Below are 20,861 nucleotides of genomic sequence, written 5' to 3' on the forward strand. Positions count from 1 at the left end.
AGACTCACATGAGTATATATGTATAACCTATGTCAAATTGCTTGCCTTCTCAATGGGGGGAGAGTAAGGAAGGAGAGAATTTGGAACTCAAATTTTAAAAAAGAAGACAGTTAAAATTGTTTTTACATGTAATTGGAGGGAAAACAATATCCTTTTAATGACCTTTAAAAAAATAAGATACAGTTTTGTAACCTATTTTGTAGAGGCAGTTCTAATATGTTTTACTACACTCAAGTATTTCCAGAAGAGGGAATAACAGTCATGATGACATCTCATTTTCATGTAAACAAAGTTACATCATTACGTGTATTACATAGTTATGTGTATCTATATGTCTTTATATCTGTATTTCAGAGCAAAAGTATCATTCTGGGTCAATCCAGATAAATATTAGCAATGAAATAAAAGGACAAGATTTAGTTGGCATTCATATATAGAATTCAGAATAAACTTAGATAAATAGAATAGAATTGTAGGAAAATGTATATATATATATATATATATATATATATATATATATAGTATCAAAGATTTTATTTTTCTGCAGGAAAGAAATTATAGTAATGGTATTGTCAGATACCAAATTATTTGCCAAAGGTTGTCAAAGAATCACTTTTGAAAAACAATAGATTGATTCTCTCTGATTGAGTGAGAGGTAACTTCTTAAAATTTCTTTGCTATTTATTGTGATTTCATCAGATCTTTTCATTTGACTTTAGGAATTATCTACTTTAATTTTCTTTTTTTTTTATTATAGCTTTTTATTTACAAGATATATGCATGGGTAATTTTTCAGCATTGACAATTGCAAAATTTTTTGTTCCAATTTTTCCCCTCCTTCCTCCCACCCCCCTCCCCCAGAATGCAGGTAGACCAATACATGTTAAATATGTTAAAGTATATGTTAAATACAATATATGTTGTATACATGTCCATAGTTATTTTGCTGCACAAGAAGAATCGGACTTTGAAATAGTGTACAATTAACCTGTGAAGGAAATCAAAAATGCAGGCAGACAAAAATAGAGGGATTGGGAATTCTATGTAGTGGTTCATATTCCTTTCCCGAGTTCTTTCACTGGATGTAGAAAATGTTTTTAACTTAGAACCTGAAGACTTAGGTTTAAATCACAGCTCCAAATCCAGTAATCTAAGTGACAATAAGCTAACTTCATCCTGCTGAATCTTTTCCCCCCAATCATAAAATGAGGATAATAACTTCACAAAGTTCTTTTTAAAAAATACTTAAATAGTATTTTCCAGTTACATTTAAAAACAATTTTAACATTATTTTTGATAAAATTTTGAGTTCCAAATTTTTTCCCTTCTCTCGCCTCTCCCTAAGATGGTAAACAGTTTGATATAGGTTATATATATGCAAACATGTAAGACATATTTCCAGATTAGTTATATTGGGAAAGAAGAAGCAGTTTGTAAAAAAAAAAAAAAAAAAAATTACAATTTAAAAAAGAAAAAAAAACATGAAAAAAAAGAAAGCAAAAATAATATGTTTCAATCTGTATTCACATTTCACAAATTCTTTCTCTGGATGTGGTGATCATTTTCCATCATGAGTCTTTTGGAATTATTTTGGATCATTGGTTTTTGAGAAGAGCTAAGTTAATCATTGTTGATTGCTGCACAGTGTTGCTGCTACTGTGTACAGTGTTCTCCTGGTTCTGCTCACTTAATTCACAAAGTTCTTTTTATTTTTTTGTTCTTTTTTTTTAATTAAAGCTTTTTATTTTCAAAATATATACATGGATAATTTTTGACATTCACCCCTATAAAATCCTGTATTCCAATTTTTTTTCCCCTCCCTTTCCCCATCTCTTCCCAGTTGGCAAGTGATCCAATATGTGTTGAACAATTCCTCTATCTTTCCACAAATATCACAAAGGTCTTTTTTTTAAGTATTTTTGCCAATCTTTAAGCACTTTGTGAATTTATTATTATTACTATTAGAGAACTAATGTAAATTTATAATGAAGTGAGCAAATGACAGACCAAGAACCAAACTCAGAAATTTTGCCTCTTAAATTAATTTCCTTTCTTTATTCCTCTATAGTAGAGACTTGATAGAGCATTATCTTCTAAGTTTATATTATAGATTACCTTTCTGGTGCTGAAATAACTAAATCTCAATTGAATGGGCCTCAAAATAGAGACCTGCCTTAACTTCAGTTTTTTATTATAAAAAAGTATTATGTCATTTAGTAACAGTAAGAGAAAACATGTAAATCCCAAATGCTGTATTCATAAAATATTAAAGGATTAATAGATAGCACTCCTATGCATTGTGCATATTCATTATTAAAGATTTACAGAAAAAGATGAAAAAAGTCACCTAGGATGACAAGAAAGGACAAGGAAAGAGATGCATTCTATATGGGGGGAGGAAGTACTCACAATGCTATGATCATGGGTCCACCCTAGTATGGAACTATATTGAGATCTTAAATGATATCAAGGGTTCAGAAGGGGGTTTTTGGGTTCTATGTCATCCATCATTCATATTTTGAAATGGTACACATCCTCTTGGAAAAGCTCTTTCTCATTTCAGGCTTCTGTGAAGCCTGTAAATTTTTCATAGCTTTAATAGGTGTGATTACAGTTTTGTGTTAGCTGAAAGATTTAGTGATGTCAGAGACAGGATAGTATGAGTTTGAAGTGAAGAGAGAAGTAATCTGTCTCTCTGAATATGAAATTTATGTCAGGCAAACTACGCCACATGGATATAGGATTTCAGTTTAAGGAGATGTTGATCAAGGGAGTTTCTCTTGGTCAGTTTGATGAGCATATCTCTCCCGCTATGCAATATAAACATGTCTGTTTGGCACCTTGTTAAGAGGACAACGTACAATTTGTGACTGATTTTAATGGTTTGGGACTGTTTCCGGGATGATCTTGCCAACAAACATTCTCAGCCTCCATCTTTTCCTTTATATCTTTCTTTTGGAGTATAGCAGATTGGATGGGAGGGAGTTTTCGCCTCTGATGGGATGGGCTTTTCCCCTCTATCTTCTTCTTTACCCCTCCATCCTTCCAGCAAATAATGGCAACTCACAACAGGTGTACATGGTAAGCACCTTATCTAAGGAAAATTCTGGACCTCAACTTCCTGGCCATCCTTTGCCTTTCTGAATTGTTTTCTCAGCATAAGTCAAAGACCAGGGACATAATGGACTTTCTTAGCCTAAATCATGGTAGCATCCAGAGATGATAGAATTCCTGCAGAAGCTCTTGTATCTCTTTTTCCACTTGATTTTTCCTACTGTTTAAGGAGTTTTTTTCAGACAATTTTTCTCTTCCTTTATTTTATTTTATTTTTTTAATAATTATAACTTTTTATTGACAGAACCCATGCCAGGGTAATTTTTTACAACATTATCCCTTGCACTCACTTCTGTTCCGATTTTTCCCCTCCCTCCCTCCACCCCCTCCCCCAGATGGCAAGCAGTTAACATATGTTAAATATATAGTTAACATATGTTAAATATGTCACAGTATATCCTAGATACAATATATGTGTGCAGAAACGAACAGTTCTCTTGTTGCACAGGAAGAATTGGATTCAGAAGGTAAAAATAACCCGGGAAAAAAAACAAAAATGGGAACAGTTTACATTCATTTCCCAGTGTTCTTCTTTGGGTGTGTAGCTGCTTTTGTCCATCACTGATCAATTGAAATCCTTCCTTTTCTAAACTATTGCCTTTCTCATGCATATTTCTCATTTCCTTTCTCGTTTTTTCTTCTACTTCTTTTATTTGCCTTTTGAAGTCTTTTTTGAGCATTTCCAAGAAGACTCTTTGGGCTTGAGACCAATTCATGCCACTTTTTGAGATTTCCTCTGTGGACATTCTATTCTCCTCTGAGTTTGTACTTTTGTCTGCCCTGTCACCACAGTAAATTTCTGTGGTCAAGGTTCTTTTCTGTTTCTTGCTCATTTTCTTGCCTTTTCTTTTGGTATTTTCCCTTTTTTACTTTTAAAGTGTAGCTCTGCTCCTGGGATCCAGGGGGCACTGTCCCAGCTTCCTGTGCAGTTCTGAGACTTGGCATTGAAATGCAGTGTCCCCTTGTGTTTGCAGGGGTAGCTCTGCCTGTTCTTTTCTAGGAAACAGCCTGCTTTCCCAGAGTTTGTCTTCTGAGCTGGCACTGGAGGCTGCCCCCTGCTGTGCTCCTCTACTGAGCCAGGACAGACTGATCTGCTGTGATTAAAACTTTCTCACTGGTTTTCCCAGAGTCTGTCTGAGAAGGGCTGAAACCCCTTTTCATTCAATGAGACTGACCTTTCTTGAAGTTTTCAGGTTTCTTGAACTGCAGAGAGGTTCCATTCTGTCAGACCCTGTTCAGAGGCTTGGTTTCATATAGTTTTCAAGGGAAACTCCTATAGAAGCTCTTACAGAAAAAGACAAGCATTTATAGTATTCAGCAGCACAAAAACTTTTGTGAAGATGATTCCACTTCCCGCAGTACATGGAATGTGTACACATATATGGATAAAAAGAAATCCATTAGACCTGAAAGATAAATAGCTCTTGTTGCAAGAGAACCCAGCAGGTATCGTATCCATATAGTAGAACTGAGGAAAATAAGACTGGCAAATGAAGAGTAGCTTACCAAATTTAGAGCTGGATACATGTTTTTCTGGAGTTGCCACAGTGATGGAAACACTGTGAAACTGGTATCAATTTTGCATCACATCTAATATAGTCAACAAGCTTGTATGGTTCTCAAAAGGAGTGAATGACAGGCTCATGACAATGCAATTGCTACTCGAAGTAAAGTGATACATCATCATCATCAGTGCATGTGCTCCCACTGTAATGAAGCTAGATGAAGTAAAAAATTTTATGAAAACCTGGAGACCCTCCTCAAAATGCTGAAAGAGGACAAGTAATTCTGTGTGACTTAAATGTCAGAGTAAGACTTTCAAAAATGGCAGAGAGTCCTTGCAAGGAATGAAGCTGGAAACAGCAACAGTCACTTTCTGCTGAAGATATGTGTCTTCTGACTTCTCATTACCAGCACTGTCTTCCATTTATCTAAACACAACAAAATGTCATGGATGCACTCTCACAACAAACACTGGCATTCAATAAACTATGTATCATAAAGGGAAAACACAGAGGAAGGAAGAGTGCATTATCCAGCAATCGTAGACTCATCCTCAAGCTAAACCTTCATGCTCAGCAGATGCAGTGCTTCAAGGCAAGACAACTATCAGAAGGCTCAACATCAGTTGATTAGGAATGCTTGAGTGTTTTTCCACATGTGAATAGTTTGTTTCTGATTGTCGTCTACCCAAGAGCCAATATGGTATCAGAAAGGGCTGAGGAATGGTCAACATGATGTTGCTGCCTAACCACTTGAGGAGAAATGCCAGGAGCAAAACAGAGATCTGATTACGATATTTATCTATCTAACCACAACTTTTGAAATGATTAGTTTATAAGTGCCTGTGGATTATCATAGCAAAATATAGATGCTCTGAGTTCATCAGTATTGTATTCCAGTTTCAAGATGGCTTTCTGGCACAGGTTCTAGATAATGGACAAGGCTCTTGCACTTTCTTAGCCACAAATAGAGTGAAATAGACCCAGTCTTGCTGCCATACTTTTTAGCATGTTTTCAGTGATGTTGTCAGATGCTTTCAACTAGGATAAAAATGCATTAAAGTCAATTACCACATTGACAGTAAATCATTTAAACTGAAAAGGCTATAAGCCAACACTAAAGCAAAGGGAGAGTTGGTGCATGACTTTTTGTTTACAAATGATTATATACTCAATATTGCCTTTGAGGCTGAGATACAACAAAATATGGATCATTTTTCTTCCATTTGCCCAATTTTAACCTAACAATTAACACCAAGAAAATAGAGGTTCTCCAACAGCCAGCACCATACCATCTATACATGGAATTGACAGTTATAACAAATGGAGAAATTCTTGATGCTGTAGATATGGTCACTTATCTTGGCAGTATACTTTCTAGGGATGTACACATTGATTACGAGGTTGACATACACATTGCCAGAACTAGCTCAGTATTTGAGAATCTCCAAGTTTTCATTTGGGAATTTCTTTCAAATGATCAGTGCATTCTTTTCATTTTCATTTCCTTTAGTTCTAAGAGGTTGGGACCTTTAAAGAGAATTATTTTATGATTTCTTGAATTTTATAATTTCTAAAAAGGGAACTTATTTGACTTATATAAGATTATTATGTTATATTAATCATTAATTATGTTTAAAGAAAAGTTAAGCTCTTGATTGATAATACCCCAAAAAATCCTTATATTGTAATGTTACAAAGTTTGACATAAGACTAATACAGAATCCCAGAAGAGAAGAATCATACATTGAAGCTCAGTTGAATTAAATGGCACCTTTTAAAATAGTCACCTTATATTGATTAAAAGGATCTTTATTTACTATAACATACACATTGTTTCACAGAACTTAGGTCTTTATAATTATCAGACACAAAATACAGCATTGATTTGAATATAGTGTGTTTCTTTAAAAATAATATATATTTTTTAATATCACTTGCTTTATCTTCATGAATATGCCTTAGGCACTTGCAATATTTCTTCAATAGTCAGCTGCTTTTGTAGACAAGTCACCAGTATTTTGTACTGGAGACTGATAGTGAAGGGATACTTAGAGAAGAAAAGTACATAGAATAGTGTGGGGTCTGGAGTAAGTAGCAGGAATATGATGAAAGTACTTGACATCTCTTTCATAACTGTGAAGGTTTTATATTTTAAAGTGCTCAATTCTCATATGTTGCTAGGTGTGTCTTGATTAATTTTATTACACCTCTTTTCCCCACTCCCCCGCTTTTCTTTTGTTCTTTGTTACAAGAGATGATCCCTTGGGTCAATATAAATTAAGAAATGAAGATGATATAAATAAAAAGATTAAAACAAAAAATTCTTTGATCTCATTTTTTAGAGAATTCATTCTGATGAAATTTGCAAGTGAAGGCAAATCATTAGACACTAAGCTTTGGAGAAGTTAAAGCTTGCTGAAAGAACAAATTGATTTAAATATCTGGGTCAGTAAAGTAGCTTTACCAAATAAAACATACTCCCAACTTCATAAGACAAAATGTCTAAGAGATAATTAATTTCTTATGCTAATGTATATGAAAAAAATTTAAATATCTCTTCCTTAATAACTAAGGATACCTTTCAAAATTATCATTGATTTGGTATTCTGCCTTGTGCTAAATGGATCAGTATATATTTTGCTAAAGGAGCACATTCACAATGTATTGGGTGAGGTGCAATTTTAAATATATTTTTTCCTTCAAACAGAATTGCAGTTCCATTAGTATTGCACTAAAATTCTCTCAGGGAATATTAAACCCAAAGAATACTGCTAAAAGACATTATAATAGGGGAGAGTGATATTAGACCATTTCCTATTTTTTTTCCATTCCTAAAATTTTGATTCTTTAACCAAGACCTTGTTGTTAAGGAAGAAAAGGATTAGGTGAACTATTCTGAAGGAAAAGGAAAGTAAATTGGTAATTATAGAGAGAAGGAAGAAATAGGAAGGGACCATTTGATGTTGTGATGAAGAAAGTCATCTGCATCCAGAGAGGGAACTGATTGTGGATCACAACATAGCATTTTCACTCTTGTGTTGTTGTTTGCTTGCATTTTGTTTCTCATTTTTTTCCTTTTTGATCTGATTTTTCTTGTGCAGCAAAATAATTGTATAAATATGTATACATGTATTGGATTTAACGTATTTTAACATATTTTACTTGCCACCTAGGGGAGGAGGGTGAGGGAAGGGGGGGCGGAATTTGAAATAAAAGGTTTTGCAAGGGTCTATGTTGAAAAATTACCCATGCATATGTTTTTTAAATAAAAAGTTTTAATTTAAAAAAAAAAGAAGGGACCAAGGAATTTTAAAGATACATTGAATATGAAGCATAATAACAAAGAAGATTTGGATATTAAATTTGAATCATGGGATCATAAAACCAAAGGGATCTATTTGACATGACTAATTCCATTCCACTGTCTTCAGACTTAATCCACAAGCGATAATAGATCTTATTTTGAAATTCATAGGAATACTTAAGTTTCCATTTTATCATTTAACACAAATCATTAGTAATGACTATATTGAACTTAAAAAACAATATTTGACAGTCTATCTCCATTATGAGAAGACAGATAATTAAATGCCTGATTTAATAAGTGCATTAATGAGTTACAAAGCAAAGACATGCTTCTTAACCCTCAAGAAGTAACAGCTAAGTGCTGAGGTAGTTAGAACACTGAGCTGGAAATCAAGAAGTCATGAGTTCAAATATTGCCTCAGTTATTTACCAGCTTTGTGACCTTGTAGTCACTTAACCACTGTTTGCCTCAATTTCTTCATCAGCAAAATAGGGATGATAACAATAGAATCTGCCTCCGAAGATAATTGTGAACATTAAAGAATATAATAGTTGTAAAGAACATGACATAGAGTTCCATGCTATATAGATGTTAGCTACTTTTATTATAATCCAGTTGGTCTGAGGAACTATACCCATAAAAAGGTAATCAGCAATACATGATTTCACATGGTAAATGAGCTAAATGAATTCCCAAAGTGAAGACTTGTAAATCTATGACCACTGCTGAATGGAAATAGCTATCAACAAAGATTACTTGGATTTTGAAAAGTGATGAAAAGCCTTCTTCAACAGCAACAAAAAAGAAAAATATTTAAGAACAATTGGCTTACCAAATGACTAACATCGTGTAACAGAAAGAGGACCAAACTTAGAAGACTGGACCTTGAATCCTCTCTCTAATGTGAATTGTGAGAATATGACAAGGCTTTGGACTGTTTCCTCCTCTGTCAGTAGGAATAAGGACTCCCCAAATGATATGACTTTGTGGAGAAACGATAGGGTTTATTTGAGTCAATTGTCGAATTATTTGAGTCAATGTCTGAGTTTTGCAAACTTCAGGAGGATCCTAAATCATGCATTTTGCTCTTTGCTTTTTCCCCTAAAGTGGACTATTTGCTTAACTTTTGGGACTCCAGGTTCTCATTGGGAGGACAAAGGTGAAATCATCATAGTAAAAGGTGTGGTAGGATGATGAAATTGTAGTTATTTCTCCCTTTGGCATATTTGGCCTTAATCTTCCTCTGAGCTAGGTAGGGGAAGAAGTTGGGTGTGAGGCAAGAATTTATAGCTTTAGCCATTCCTTCCTGTAACTATTACCCTGAAGATGAAACTATTGAGGAGAGGACTTCTTGGGAAGTCTACATGAATGTGTCCTGGAAGATGGAAACTGGTAGGAGCAGAAAGAAGTTCCAGCTGTTATCTCATAATCTTTCTAGAGGCAAAAAATGTGCAAGCTTTTTTTTTTTTTTTTAATTATATTTTGGTTTTTGAAAGTTAAGGGGAACCAAAAAAAAAAAAAAATGGACACTTAAGGGGAATACTTGCAGTGCTAAGTCTCTGGTAGATTGTTTTTTTTAATCCTTAAGAAAAAAAGATAAGACAGAGGCTCAAGCCCTTTATTCTCCCTTTATCACTTACAATTTGGTGATAGATAGAGAATTAAATTCATTAAATGGAGAATTAGGGTAAATAAGTCACAGAGGGAAACTGGAAACAAAGTAGTTGTCAAATAGTTGAATAATGGCTGCATCATTTGAATATAACTTTGAATAGTATATGGTTGTGCAATACAAAAAACACAGTAAAAGGTTTCTGACATCATTCCATTGTTTACTTGATTGAAATTAATAAGACATTTTGGCAGCTATCCAATTTTTTTTCATATTTGCACTATGTACTTGAATGTGTTATTTACATGAATGTAATCCTCACTATTACTGTTGTTGTTATTTAACTATAAAAAGATCAAATGAGTTTCCAGTGAATTTACAATCATATTATCCTGGCAATACTGTTGCTAAGCATAGAATCCAAATCTCCTTGCCAACCAACACTAAAAAAGAAGCCTGGATTTCCCACCCCCCATCCCCCACCCTCCCAGATCTTCTAGGAATCAAATTGAACTGCTATTAGAGAGAGAACTTGAAGTCTTGGGGAAAGAATTGGATTGAGAATTTTAAAAAACCTAGATTTTAATTCTAATTCTGCCACTAATTATGTGTGACAATAAGCAAACCTCTTAGCTCTCTGCATCAGTTTTCTCATCTATAAAATGAAAGGATTGGAATAGCCGTTCTCTGTGCTTTAAGAATCAGTAATTATAATGACATTCTAATACTGACTTCAAAAAATTAACTACCAAAAATAATCAAATGTTTAAAAACAAAGCATAAGACATGAACAAAAAAATTCTCATTTGAACTTTTTTCTCAGTTCTACAAAGTAACAGAATGATCAGAATGACTGTTTTTTTTTTCCCCCATTTTTCAGGATATTGGAGGAAACAGCTGGATCACATCTTTGCTCATCTCAAAAGTTATGCACAGAACAACCCTAATTTCAGGGCTTTAGTTGGAGAACCAAGAATGGGAAAGGTAAAAAAAAAAAAGTATAGAATATATGGATAAAAAAGACAGGCCAAGGAGTAGGAATAAATTTTTTCCTGAGGCAATTGGAGTTAAGTGACTTGTCCAGGGTCACACAGCTAGGACTGGTTAAGTGTCTGAGGCCAGACTTCAGGGCTGATGCTCATATCTACTGTGCCACTTAGCTGCCCCAATAATATGACTTTTTAAAAAACACTTCCAGGTCCTATTGGGCTATTTAGTAGGGACATCTACAAAGTAGGCACATTTTTATAGTTTTTCTAGAAACATGATATATGACTAAACATCATAATTTGTTATCTCTGTAAATTTTCCTACAATGTATTAACTCTCAACATTTTTGTGCCATATAAATCCAGCTTAAAAAAAAGCATAAAAAATCTAGGAATCATGGATTGTCAAGCTCTACCAATATTTGTTCCACTCTGGCTGAAAGAGATTTTTTGAGTTTGTTTTTTATTTTTGTTTTTTTCTCAAGCAGAGTCCTTAGAGTGTTTAGCTGGCAGCTGTAGCACCTCATGTTATAATCTTATGAGAGCTTTTTTATAGAGTCAGATTAGGCAGGCTCAGCATGGAAGTTGACCAGAAAAATAAAAAAATAGCCAGATGTTGCTAAAAATGATTATGATGACTCAAAGAGCCTTTTTTCTGAGTCAGTGTAGAATCCATGTCTAGTTTAAGGACACTACCAGTAACTTGGAAGTCCCCAAACTCACTTGTCTGGCTTTGTTGCCTGAAGACTCAGTGAATTATTTAATAGCAAGTACATGCTATTAGGAAGTCTATTTAAGATGGAACTAAAGCTTCGAGGCAACTTGCACCAGAATGCATATCCCGCCTCTATGTATACCAGTTGTATGACCCTGGACAAGTCAGTGTTCAAGGCAACTTTCTAAGAACAGGCCAGTTAGGTGGTACAGAGGAGAGAGTATGAATTAATAATTAATAATAGAATAGAATAATAGATTTGAACTCAGCAAGACTCATCTTCCTGCTTCAAGACCAGCACTCTACTATACTATACCACTTAATTACCCATGTGTGTGTATCTATAGATATATACATATATGTGTATGTATAATATAGAGATCACAAAAAAGTTGTGCATACAAGGAACATGTGGCAAAAGTATGTGGAGAGAGAACTCATATCTCTACTGCTGCAGGTCCACTGATAGCTTTTGTTCAACATACTGCTCTCATTGGGCCTGCTGAGCATGGCATCTCTGCTGGATATTAGGGGAAACAGCTGGATCTGCAATAGAGCTTGTTGGTGCATTGATGACTACAATGCATGAAATCTCCATTGGCACATAGTTCTGTTCATTTCATGGCCCCACGGTATTTCTGGTATCATGACATTTCTATTGGGTGTATTGTTTTGCTTGAACAGGCTTGAACCCACATCCAAGTCAAGGAGCAAAGTTTATTGTAATTGTAATGCCATTTGAAGTGTGCTAAAGTCTAAGAGTTTAGCAAATAACCTGGAACAAGGAGACAAATTTATCCAGTTCTTTATGTCATTGATATGCTAATTTTATGGCCTAGAATTTGGTTATCACTTACCAGTGGATCTAGGACTATCCTAGAATCATTAACAGACTTTAGAATCATTGACAGACAAGATTGTCGGAATAATAGCATACTAAGCTTAGAGAGTCTCAGGATCACTAATATATCTTCCCTAAAGTTTAAGGGAAGAAATATTATTATATTCCTAGGCCAGAAGACTTTTGTAATCATAGAGAGAGCAATAGCATTCTTAGATCAGAGAGCCTCAGGATCACAGATTCCAAAGCCAGAAGATTTGGAATCACTGACAGATTGTTAAAACAGAAGCTCCTTAAGGTTAGGGAAACTTAAAATTATTTCTGTTTCTCCTAGAAGCTATATCACATCAGGGCCACTCAAGTGATCTCAGTTCAGGCTGCTAAGGCAGATATTCTTAAACTTTTTCCACTCATGATCCCTTTTTGTTCAAGAAATTTTTAGTAATAAAGTTTTAGTAGGTATATAAAATAGGTGTACAAATCTAACATTTACGTAAAAAAATCATAAATTTTAAAACAGTTCTTTGGTATATATATATAATTTTACCATTTATTAAAGATGAAAGCAAATTTGTATACTAATGAGTTGCTTAAGAAGCTTTGTGCTAGGATATTGTGGCAAGAATCTCATAGTTCTTTAGTCATAATCACCACACCCAGTTAACAAAAACCAAACTAAGTGCTCCCAAGATTGAGATAAGGTCTTCCCTATTTAACCAATGTCTGAGATATCAAAGCCCTCTCGTATAGATAACTATCTAGGTTAGGTTAGAGATACAAGATACAAATTTTCCTCTAGCTTAGCATGAAAAAAAAAATTAAAGCCAAGCAAAAGGTGAAAAAGCAAGAACTTTGTTTTTTATCCTCTTAGCCCACATTCCTGCTTCTATTATGTATATGCCATCAGTAAAATCTAGTTGTTTTAGTGTGTTAGTATGGTCAGAAAAAAAAAAAAAAATCTCAATTTCCCTTCAAGTATTTTAACATTTTTAGGGGCTGAACTACTTGATTATATATTTTCCAAAGTATTCTATGTTACAGAAGATTAATAGACTCATAGTGTTCAGAAGGAAGTGTTAGGTCTAGTTTAGTGGTCTTCACCTCCAATTGTTTGAATATTTTGTTGATCTCATTAATTTCTTAATGCTTTTTCGCTTTTTAAAGTTCTTCATTAAATCTGTGAGCTTATCAATATGGGTCCTCCCTAAAGATATAAGGTATACCCCATCTGTGCCTAGTATTTTATTTATAAACTTTCCACAATGGGAGTCCACCCAACTTCTAGCAATCTTCTAGGTCTCTTGATAGCCCATAGACTGTTTGTCCAATAGCCTTTGTGCTCACCACATGACCAGTCTACCTTTTCTCTGGTCATTGTTACAATGGAATAAAGAAATGAAATAGTTATATCCATATAGTCACTTACGTGCATGTAGTTGCAGAAATAAATCAGATTCAAGGCTGATGGACAAGACCAAGGACAATGACCATAAGTTTCTACAAAGTTAATATACAATTTGGAGGGGAAAACAGAATTAGAGGGATTGTTTCTTATTTGTGGAAAAGGATTAGGTAACACTGAAGTGAGAGGAAGGAGGTTAATGTGACATTTATTAAGTTAAGTGACCTTTGGGAGGAGGTGTCTATCTTATGACTTCTCCCAAATCAGGTAACTTATATTCCCAAAATGCTGGATGAAGTCAAAAAGTCAAATGATTTATCAGGAATTTCAGGACAGAAAGGAGTCATCAAAGAATAAGAGGAACAAAGAGTACAACCAGAGTCATAATTTCATATATCCCCTAAAGAGACAAATCTTGTTAAATAGATTCTATAGGTGAACTATAGTCAGGCTACTTAGTCAAATCAAACTATTTAGTGGGCTCATCATGGACTAATTTGAGAGGGGAGGTCATCAACGTAACCAAGAAAATTCAGTAAATACAAATACCGTGAAACAAAAAACGAAAGCAAAACAATAATGATCATTAATATTAAATAATGTTGTTTGCTTTTAATCCTGTAACCTACTCTTAATGTCCACTTAATCAGTATATTTCATCTGGAGTCCCAGATGTCCGAAATAGTTGTGTGGTCTCTAGAAACATCTTGGACATCCTGAAATAGATCTCATCCTCAGGGAAGTTCTGAAGAGAACTTTTCCTAGAAGATCTACTTCCCTGCTTCCAAATCATTTGCAGATTCCTTGGCAATTCTGCTAAAATATGTCTGTAACTAGACTCAGTATAATTTAGTACAGCCTCCTAAATTTGGTTTCCCAATAACTAGTTCATTGGTGAAAATCAGATCAAAGCCTATTAATATTAGAGCAATAAAAAAAAAAAATCTCAACTGAAAAACCCATAATTTACCTGAAACTTCAGAGAATTTAAGTTTTTGTATAGTACTTCCTGTTTCTGTCTTTACCTAAACCCTTTCCTCGATGTGGACTCTGCCATCAGCAGGCTGAAGGGAGAATGTTGAAAAAGAATTATATATGGAAAATGAGCCCTTTTGTCTTTTAAAGTATAGAAACTTCAAAATAGAAGAACAATTTAATTTTCTTTAAAATTTTAGATATAAAATCCTTAATCCAATTTTAAGAACTCAAAAGACTTTAAGAACTCTCAACTTTAAGAACAAAAACTCACTCAAGGCATGTTTATCCCATTAAAATATTTGGAAATTGTGTGTATATATCCATATATACAGATATATTTTATCTATCCTAGTTCTTAAAAGAAAAGTCTGAGCCTGTTTTTTCAAAATTTACTACTCCATTTATTTAGAATATTATAACATCTTTTTCTTATTCCCCTTTTTTGAAAATATTATCCTCATATCACTTTGACAGAATCAGATACTTCAAGGACCTAAAATTATATATGAATATATAATTATTAGCAAGTAAATGGGAAAGCTAAGGACTTATTTTCTTAGTTGTTTAGTTGAATTGATTACAAATTTAGATTGAAAACAGCAAGATTTTTCATGCTTTCATACTATTATAATAACTCAGAGATGTTTAAGTATTAACCTATTAATTAATAGACTTAATATTGCAACAACAAAAATTTACACTGTTTGCCTGCTCTGATTCTAGAATTTTGCTATGAAAAGAAGAGGAGGGCATGGTTATGATGATCCAAAGTCTTTCGCTTCAAGGGCACAGACTAACCTGAAATAAGCCTTAACAAGGGAAAGACTTAGCTTTTAGCTCTGTTTGATTATATGCACAAGTCATAGTTAATAGTATATCCTAGAGCATAGTTCAGCATTATTCACAGGCCAGACACAGAATTCATCAGATGGGAAAATTTCCTGAATGAGAAAGAAATAACAAAATGGGGAAACTGAGTATCAAAGGTCATCCCTTCAACTTTTTCCAGGGACAGACATCCACCTTTAACAGTTCTCAAACTGCACTCCTTTTGGGTAACACATGACATTCCCCTTGAATGCTAGACTATTGGTTTCATAGTATTTTAGGCGATTGTACCTGAAATCAGACTCAGAACAATATCAAATTATAGCCCCAAGAGATTTCTCTAATTTTAAAATTTTAGTAATCACAGCTTAGTGCTAGTTCTTCTTCTCATGTTATAATACATAGTTAACAATATAAGGACACTTCATTCATCCTTCATTTTCAAATTAAGAATAACTACATTCTAGAGTTTTCACACATATGTTTAATACCTAATAGGTGATTCAAAACCCCAGAAAAATTCTGATTGTTGTAAGCTTCCATTCTCTATTGCCTATTTATTCTAAGACAAAATTGAGATTTTTGAATTGTAAGGTCTAAGCTGGCTGAAATATTTAACTTCAATACAGACAGATAAGAGGTACAATTTCAAATATTTTCATAAGTGTTCAAATAAGCTTAGATGAAACTTTGCTGTAAGCAAATTTGTAAATTCCCTTACTTTGGCTGGGACAGGTCCTAGTTTAATCAAAAAGGGCACACAAATTTTCTAAAAGCATTCTCGAAGCCTTTAATTCTTTCAGCAAGATCAAGAACCTGTCTGGGTTTTTATATATTTTAGACCAATCTTTATACAATTTGAAAGCTCTATTCTTAGTAACACCCTTTGAATAGGAAGTTTTTCCTGTACACAGGCCATTAAGAACTTCACCAACAGAGTATCCAGGTGCTTACTATAGCTGGCCCCATGATACCTTCATCAGGGGACCACTTAATCTTTACAAAGGTCTGTGTGGATGTGGTTTAGAGGGGACAGGGAGGTCCAGAGATGGGAGGTCCTTCACTGAAAAAGAAATCTTATCAAAACACCCTCAGGTGTTCCTTCAGCAAGAGTCCAGTAAGTTATACAACCTCAGTTCCTTTGTTGGTCACTGTAACTATTATGTGGAGTAAAGAAATCAAAGAGTTATGTCCAAAAAATGATTTATTTATAGAAATTTATGTGGTAGAAACAAACCAGGACCAAAGCTCTTGGTAGGCAGGGATAATGATTTTTCATTTCTACAGTTAGTATATAATTGGAAAGAATGAAAAACAGGATTATAGGGTTTGAAATATCTGATTTCCTATCGGTAGAGATCAGGTGATACTGAGTTGAGAATGAAAAGGTTAATTTTGTGACATTCCTTAAATTGGGTGACCTTTGAGAAGGGGAATAATCCTGTGACTTCTCCATGATTTCAAGCAGCTGAAACCAACTTCACAAAAATGGTGGAAGAAGGCAAATGAAGTCACTAATGATATTTTTTAATGTTATTTGACACATATCTTTGATGCTGTCTTTTAAGTCACTTTTTACATTCCATGCTATTCTTAGGTATTACAATTACTATTTCAATCTATATTTTTCTTCATAAAAACTTAATGTACTTAAATATTCATCTAAACAGAAGGCTGCTTAATATGACTTGGGAGTTGTGGTTTTGAGATCCCCTGATCTTGTCTACCCCTGACAACACTAAGATATAATAAAAAATCTCATATAAATTATCTCTTATTAAATGTTACAAAATCTATCTTTGTCAATTTACTTTATTGTTTGATAATCTCAAGGATAAAAATCTTTCCTAATGAATACATAATCTAATCCTTCTATTTTTAGACAAAGCAATTTAACAGAAACAATTAAGTGATTTCTAACATCTAACCAGTATGTTTCCATTGTTTCTCTCCTGGACTCTGTCCTTTCACAAAGAAGAGATACTAATTATGAAAATTAAATATCTAAGGATGCACAAGCAGATCAAACATATAGTTCAAAGCCCCTTATTTTCTAGGCTGTTTTTCAAGTCAATGATTATCAAACAATTATTAATGTCTACTTTATGTGTTTGGGTTTTTTTAAACAGCTTCTCTCAGCTACAATCCATGAAGACAATTATTCAGTCAGCATTAGACTGAATTACATGCAAATCACAAAGGTGGGTAGCAAAAGTCACATTATTAAAACATCAACAATAATAACAAAAACCCTAAATTTGGAAATCTATTTATTTCCTTATTTTTGAGTTAAAAATTCATGGTAATGCTTTTATTTGTCTTGAAATATTTTTAAAATTCATAATAGGCAACTCATATTAATATAGAACTGAAAAATAGACTAAACCTAGGTACTGGGTCTAAGGAATGTGTCTGACCGAGGTAAAATACTTGAGAGAACAATCCAGAACTCATCCTAAAGGTCTTTTCAGCATTTTGTCAATGTACTCCATGTGATACAAAAAATCTTTATGGCCCCTTGCCTTTGTAATACAAAGTTTATGAAAATAGTTATTTGAAGATCTTATTTTAATAAATTTTAATATATTTAATTTAATTTATTAAATAACCATAGCCACACCAGCAATACCTTATAGCCCTTTATTCTCTTCTTCACTACAATGACTTGCTTATAGGTGATACACTGAATGAATTTCATGTTTAATGTTACTTTGTCTCAGTAACTTTACCTTGAAATCCTTTTTCTAATGTAGTTACTCTCTCAGTAGCTATACTTTGACAGTTTCTCCATATTATATATGGTTAGGTATACTAGAGAAGATATGGTTTCAATAGTAAGGTTTTTTAAAAATAAAAACAACCTTACTATTGAAATCATATTTTCTCTACTATATCTTTCATGTTTCACCAACAAAAAAAAAAAACAAAACAAAGCATTGTAGCAACTATCACAACATAAAGCATGTTAGGGGCAGCTAGGTGTGTAGTGGAAAGAGTGATACAACTGAAGTCAGGAAGACTCATCTTCCTGAATTCAAATCTGACCTCAGACTCTTTACTAACCGAGACTCTGGGCAAATCACTTTACCCTCTTTGCCTCCATCTATAAAATGAGCTGGAGAAGGAAATGACAAGCCACTCCACTATCTTTGAAAAGAAAACCCCAAATGGAGATGACAGAGTTGAACACAACTGAAATGATTGAGCAACAACAAAAATTTAAGCATTTTAGTCATATTTGTACTTTTCATCCAACTCTGTAAGAATCAAACTTCCCATACTGTGTAATTTTCTGCACACTTCTTTTTCTTTTCTTTTTTCTTTTTTTCTTTTTTTTTTTTTTTTTTTGCTGAGGCAATTGGAGTTAAGTGACTTGCCCAGGGTCACACAGCTAGGAGGTCTAGGAGGTTAAGTGTCTGAGGCCAAATTTGAACTTAGGTCCTCCTGATTTCAAGGCTGGTGCTCTATCTACTTCACCACCTAGCTGCCCCCTTTACACATTCCTTTTAATTTTCAATGATGTTTTCTATAAGTCTTCCAAAAGTATTATCTGACAAAGGAATGAATATATATATGTGTGTGTGTATATATATATATATATATATATATATATACACACACATATATATATATATATATATTATATCTGATATAGTATTGTTTTCCATGTATTATTTCAGCCATTTTTTTCTATGGCAACAAGAACGTGAGTTTCTTCAGTAGCATGTGGCTTTTGTCTTTCAGTATTCAGTAAGAAATCTAAAAAAAGAAAAAGAAACAACTTATAAACATTTACCTTCAGCAAAATTTGGTATGGTACTGGATTATTATATGACTTTGAATAACAATAAAAAATTATTCATAACTCTGAATGTTTTTTTAAAATAACTTGCTAACTATGATGGCTTTATACATATATATACATATATATAATTTTAGTTAATTATTTAAGGTGAGATTCAGTATAAACAACAATTGATACAAATCCATATTTAAAATCATAATTTTGATAATTTCTAATTGAGCTTACTTCTTGTCAATTCTGATTCAGTCTTTATTATTTTTATTTTGCAATGTGCTTAATGAAGGGCTGCTGCTAAGATTAGAAGTGTCAGCTTTGCAAACATTTTCTTGTTGTGGGGAATCTTGTGCTCGCATTATTAGTAAGATCTTAAAACTCTGGTTCCTTTGCAAAAATCTTTTAAATCAACTTATCCGTTGTGTTTACTTAAAACTAGATAATGAAGCCTATAAATCCACTTAGCCAAAAGTATGTAAATTCAATATATTGAAATTCACAAATGAGAGAATGAGGGTGTCACTGTTGACCCTATCATTTTGTGAAATTACGTTTTTCCCTTAAAATATTTAATATACTATGAGTAGCTAGTTGGTGTCGTGGATAGAGCACCAGGCAGGAAGTCAGGAGAACTGAGTTCAAATCTGGCCTCAGATACTTAACACTTCCTAGCTATGTGACCCTGGGCAAGTCACTTAACCCCAATTGTCTCAACAACAACAACAAAACTTAATATACTGTGTGTAACACATAGCCATTTGACATTGAGGTCACCAATATCATTTAATGTCAGTAAAACTTTCTTTTTTTAAAAGAACAGGAAATATATACATAACAGAAGTTTTACTTTTTGTTCTTATACCAAATTGATTCATTACTTCTCCCAAAATAAAAAAGGAATATTTAAAAATTTAAAAGAATAAGCATGGCTTGAAAGAGATAGGAAAAAACAATCCCATTCTGTCTCTTTTAAGAGATGAAAGGTCCCTAAGTGTTGTATGTTATACATATTTTTAGACTTTATTATTGTATAGCTTGTACAGATTTTCCTTTTCTTTTTGCCTTTAAAATACTACTTATTATATGAAGGTACTTCATATTGGGAAGCAATAAGGAGGGATGCTGGGAGCAACTATACTCATGTAAAAAAAATTAATTAAAAATTTAAAACAGAATGAAAAGAAAGGAAAAGGAATATACGCTAGATTTGAACAGGGTAGCTAGGTGTCACAGTGAATAGAGCCCCATTCTTGGAGGCAGAAGGACCTAAGTTCAAATCTGGCCTTAGTTATGTGACCCTGGACAAGTCACTTATCCCTTTTTGCCTCGTTCCGCATCTATAAAATGAGCTGCAGAAGGGAATGACAAACCACTCCAGTATCTTTGCCAAGAAAAACCCCAAATAGGGTCATAGAGAGTCAGATATGACTGAAAACAACTCACTAGACTTGTGATTTCATTAATATAAGGAAACTTACAGGTGAGGAAGCTACTTCTATCAGTTACAGTCTAAGAAAGTTGCCTTTTAAAATAAAACAGCTAAATTTTTATTATTTTTTAAATTCATCAATGAATATGTGAGTGGTAGCATAGCCTCCCAGTCAGAAAAGTATACAAAACTTATTTCTAACAAATATCACCTAGATTACATCACTTAACCTTTCAGTGACTGAGACAATTCTCTAAAAATAACTCATATAGATGAGATTTATTGGTAAAGGGAGTTTTTCACAGAATACTTTTTGTATTGATGAAATAATGAGGGTGGTTT

The 20,861-nt window shown here is 33.5% G+C and overlaps 1 protein-coding gene across 8 annotated transcripts in view; it reads left to right on the top strand.

Moving 5' to 3' along the window:
- The window catches only part of DZANK1 (double zinc ribbon and ankyrin repeat domains 1), a 132,445-nt gene that overhangs the window by 75,507 nt on the left and 36,077 nt on the right, over positions 1–20,861 (top strand). For 7 of the 8 annotated variants that reach the window (XM_031951062.1, XM_031951068.1, XM_031951061.1 and 4 more), the window contains 2 exons: positions 10,419–10,522; positions 17,421–17,492. In XM_031951062.1, the coding sequence (XP_031806922.1) occupies positions 10,419–10,522; positions 17,421–17,492 (176 nt within the window). The remainder of the gene's footprint in view (positions 1–10,418; positions 10,523–17,420; positions 17,493–20,861) is intronic. The other variant, XM_031951065.1, reaches the window with a different exon arrangement.

Source organism: Sarcophilus harrisii, chromosome 2, assembly GCF_902635505.1.
Source record: "Sarcophilus harrisii chromosome 2, mSarHar1.11, whole genome shotgun sequence".
In the NCBI taxonomy this organism is placed as follows: domain Eukaryota; kingdom Metazoa; phylum Chordata; class Mammalia; order Dasyuromorphia; family Dasyuridae; genus Sarcophilus; species Sarcophilus harrisii.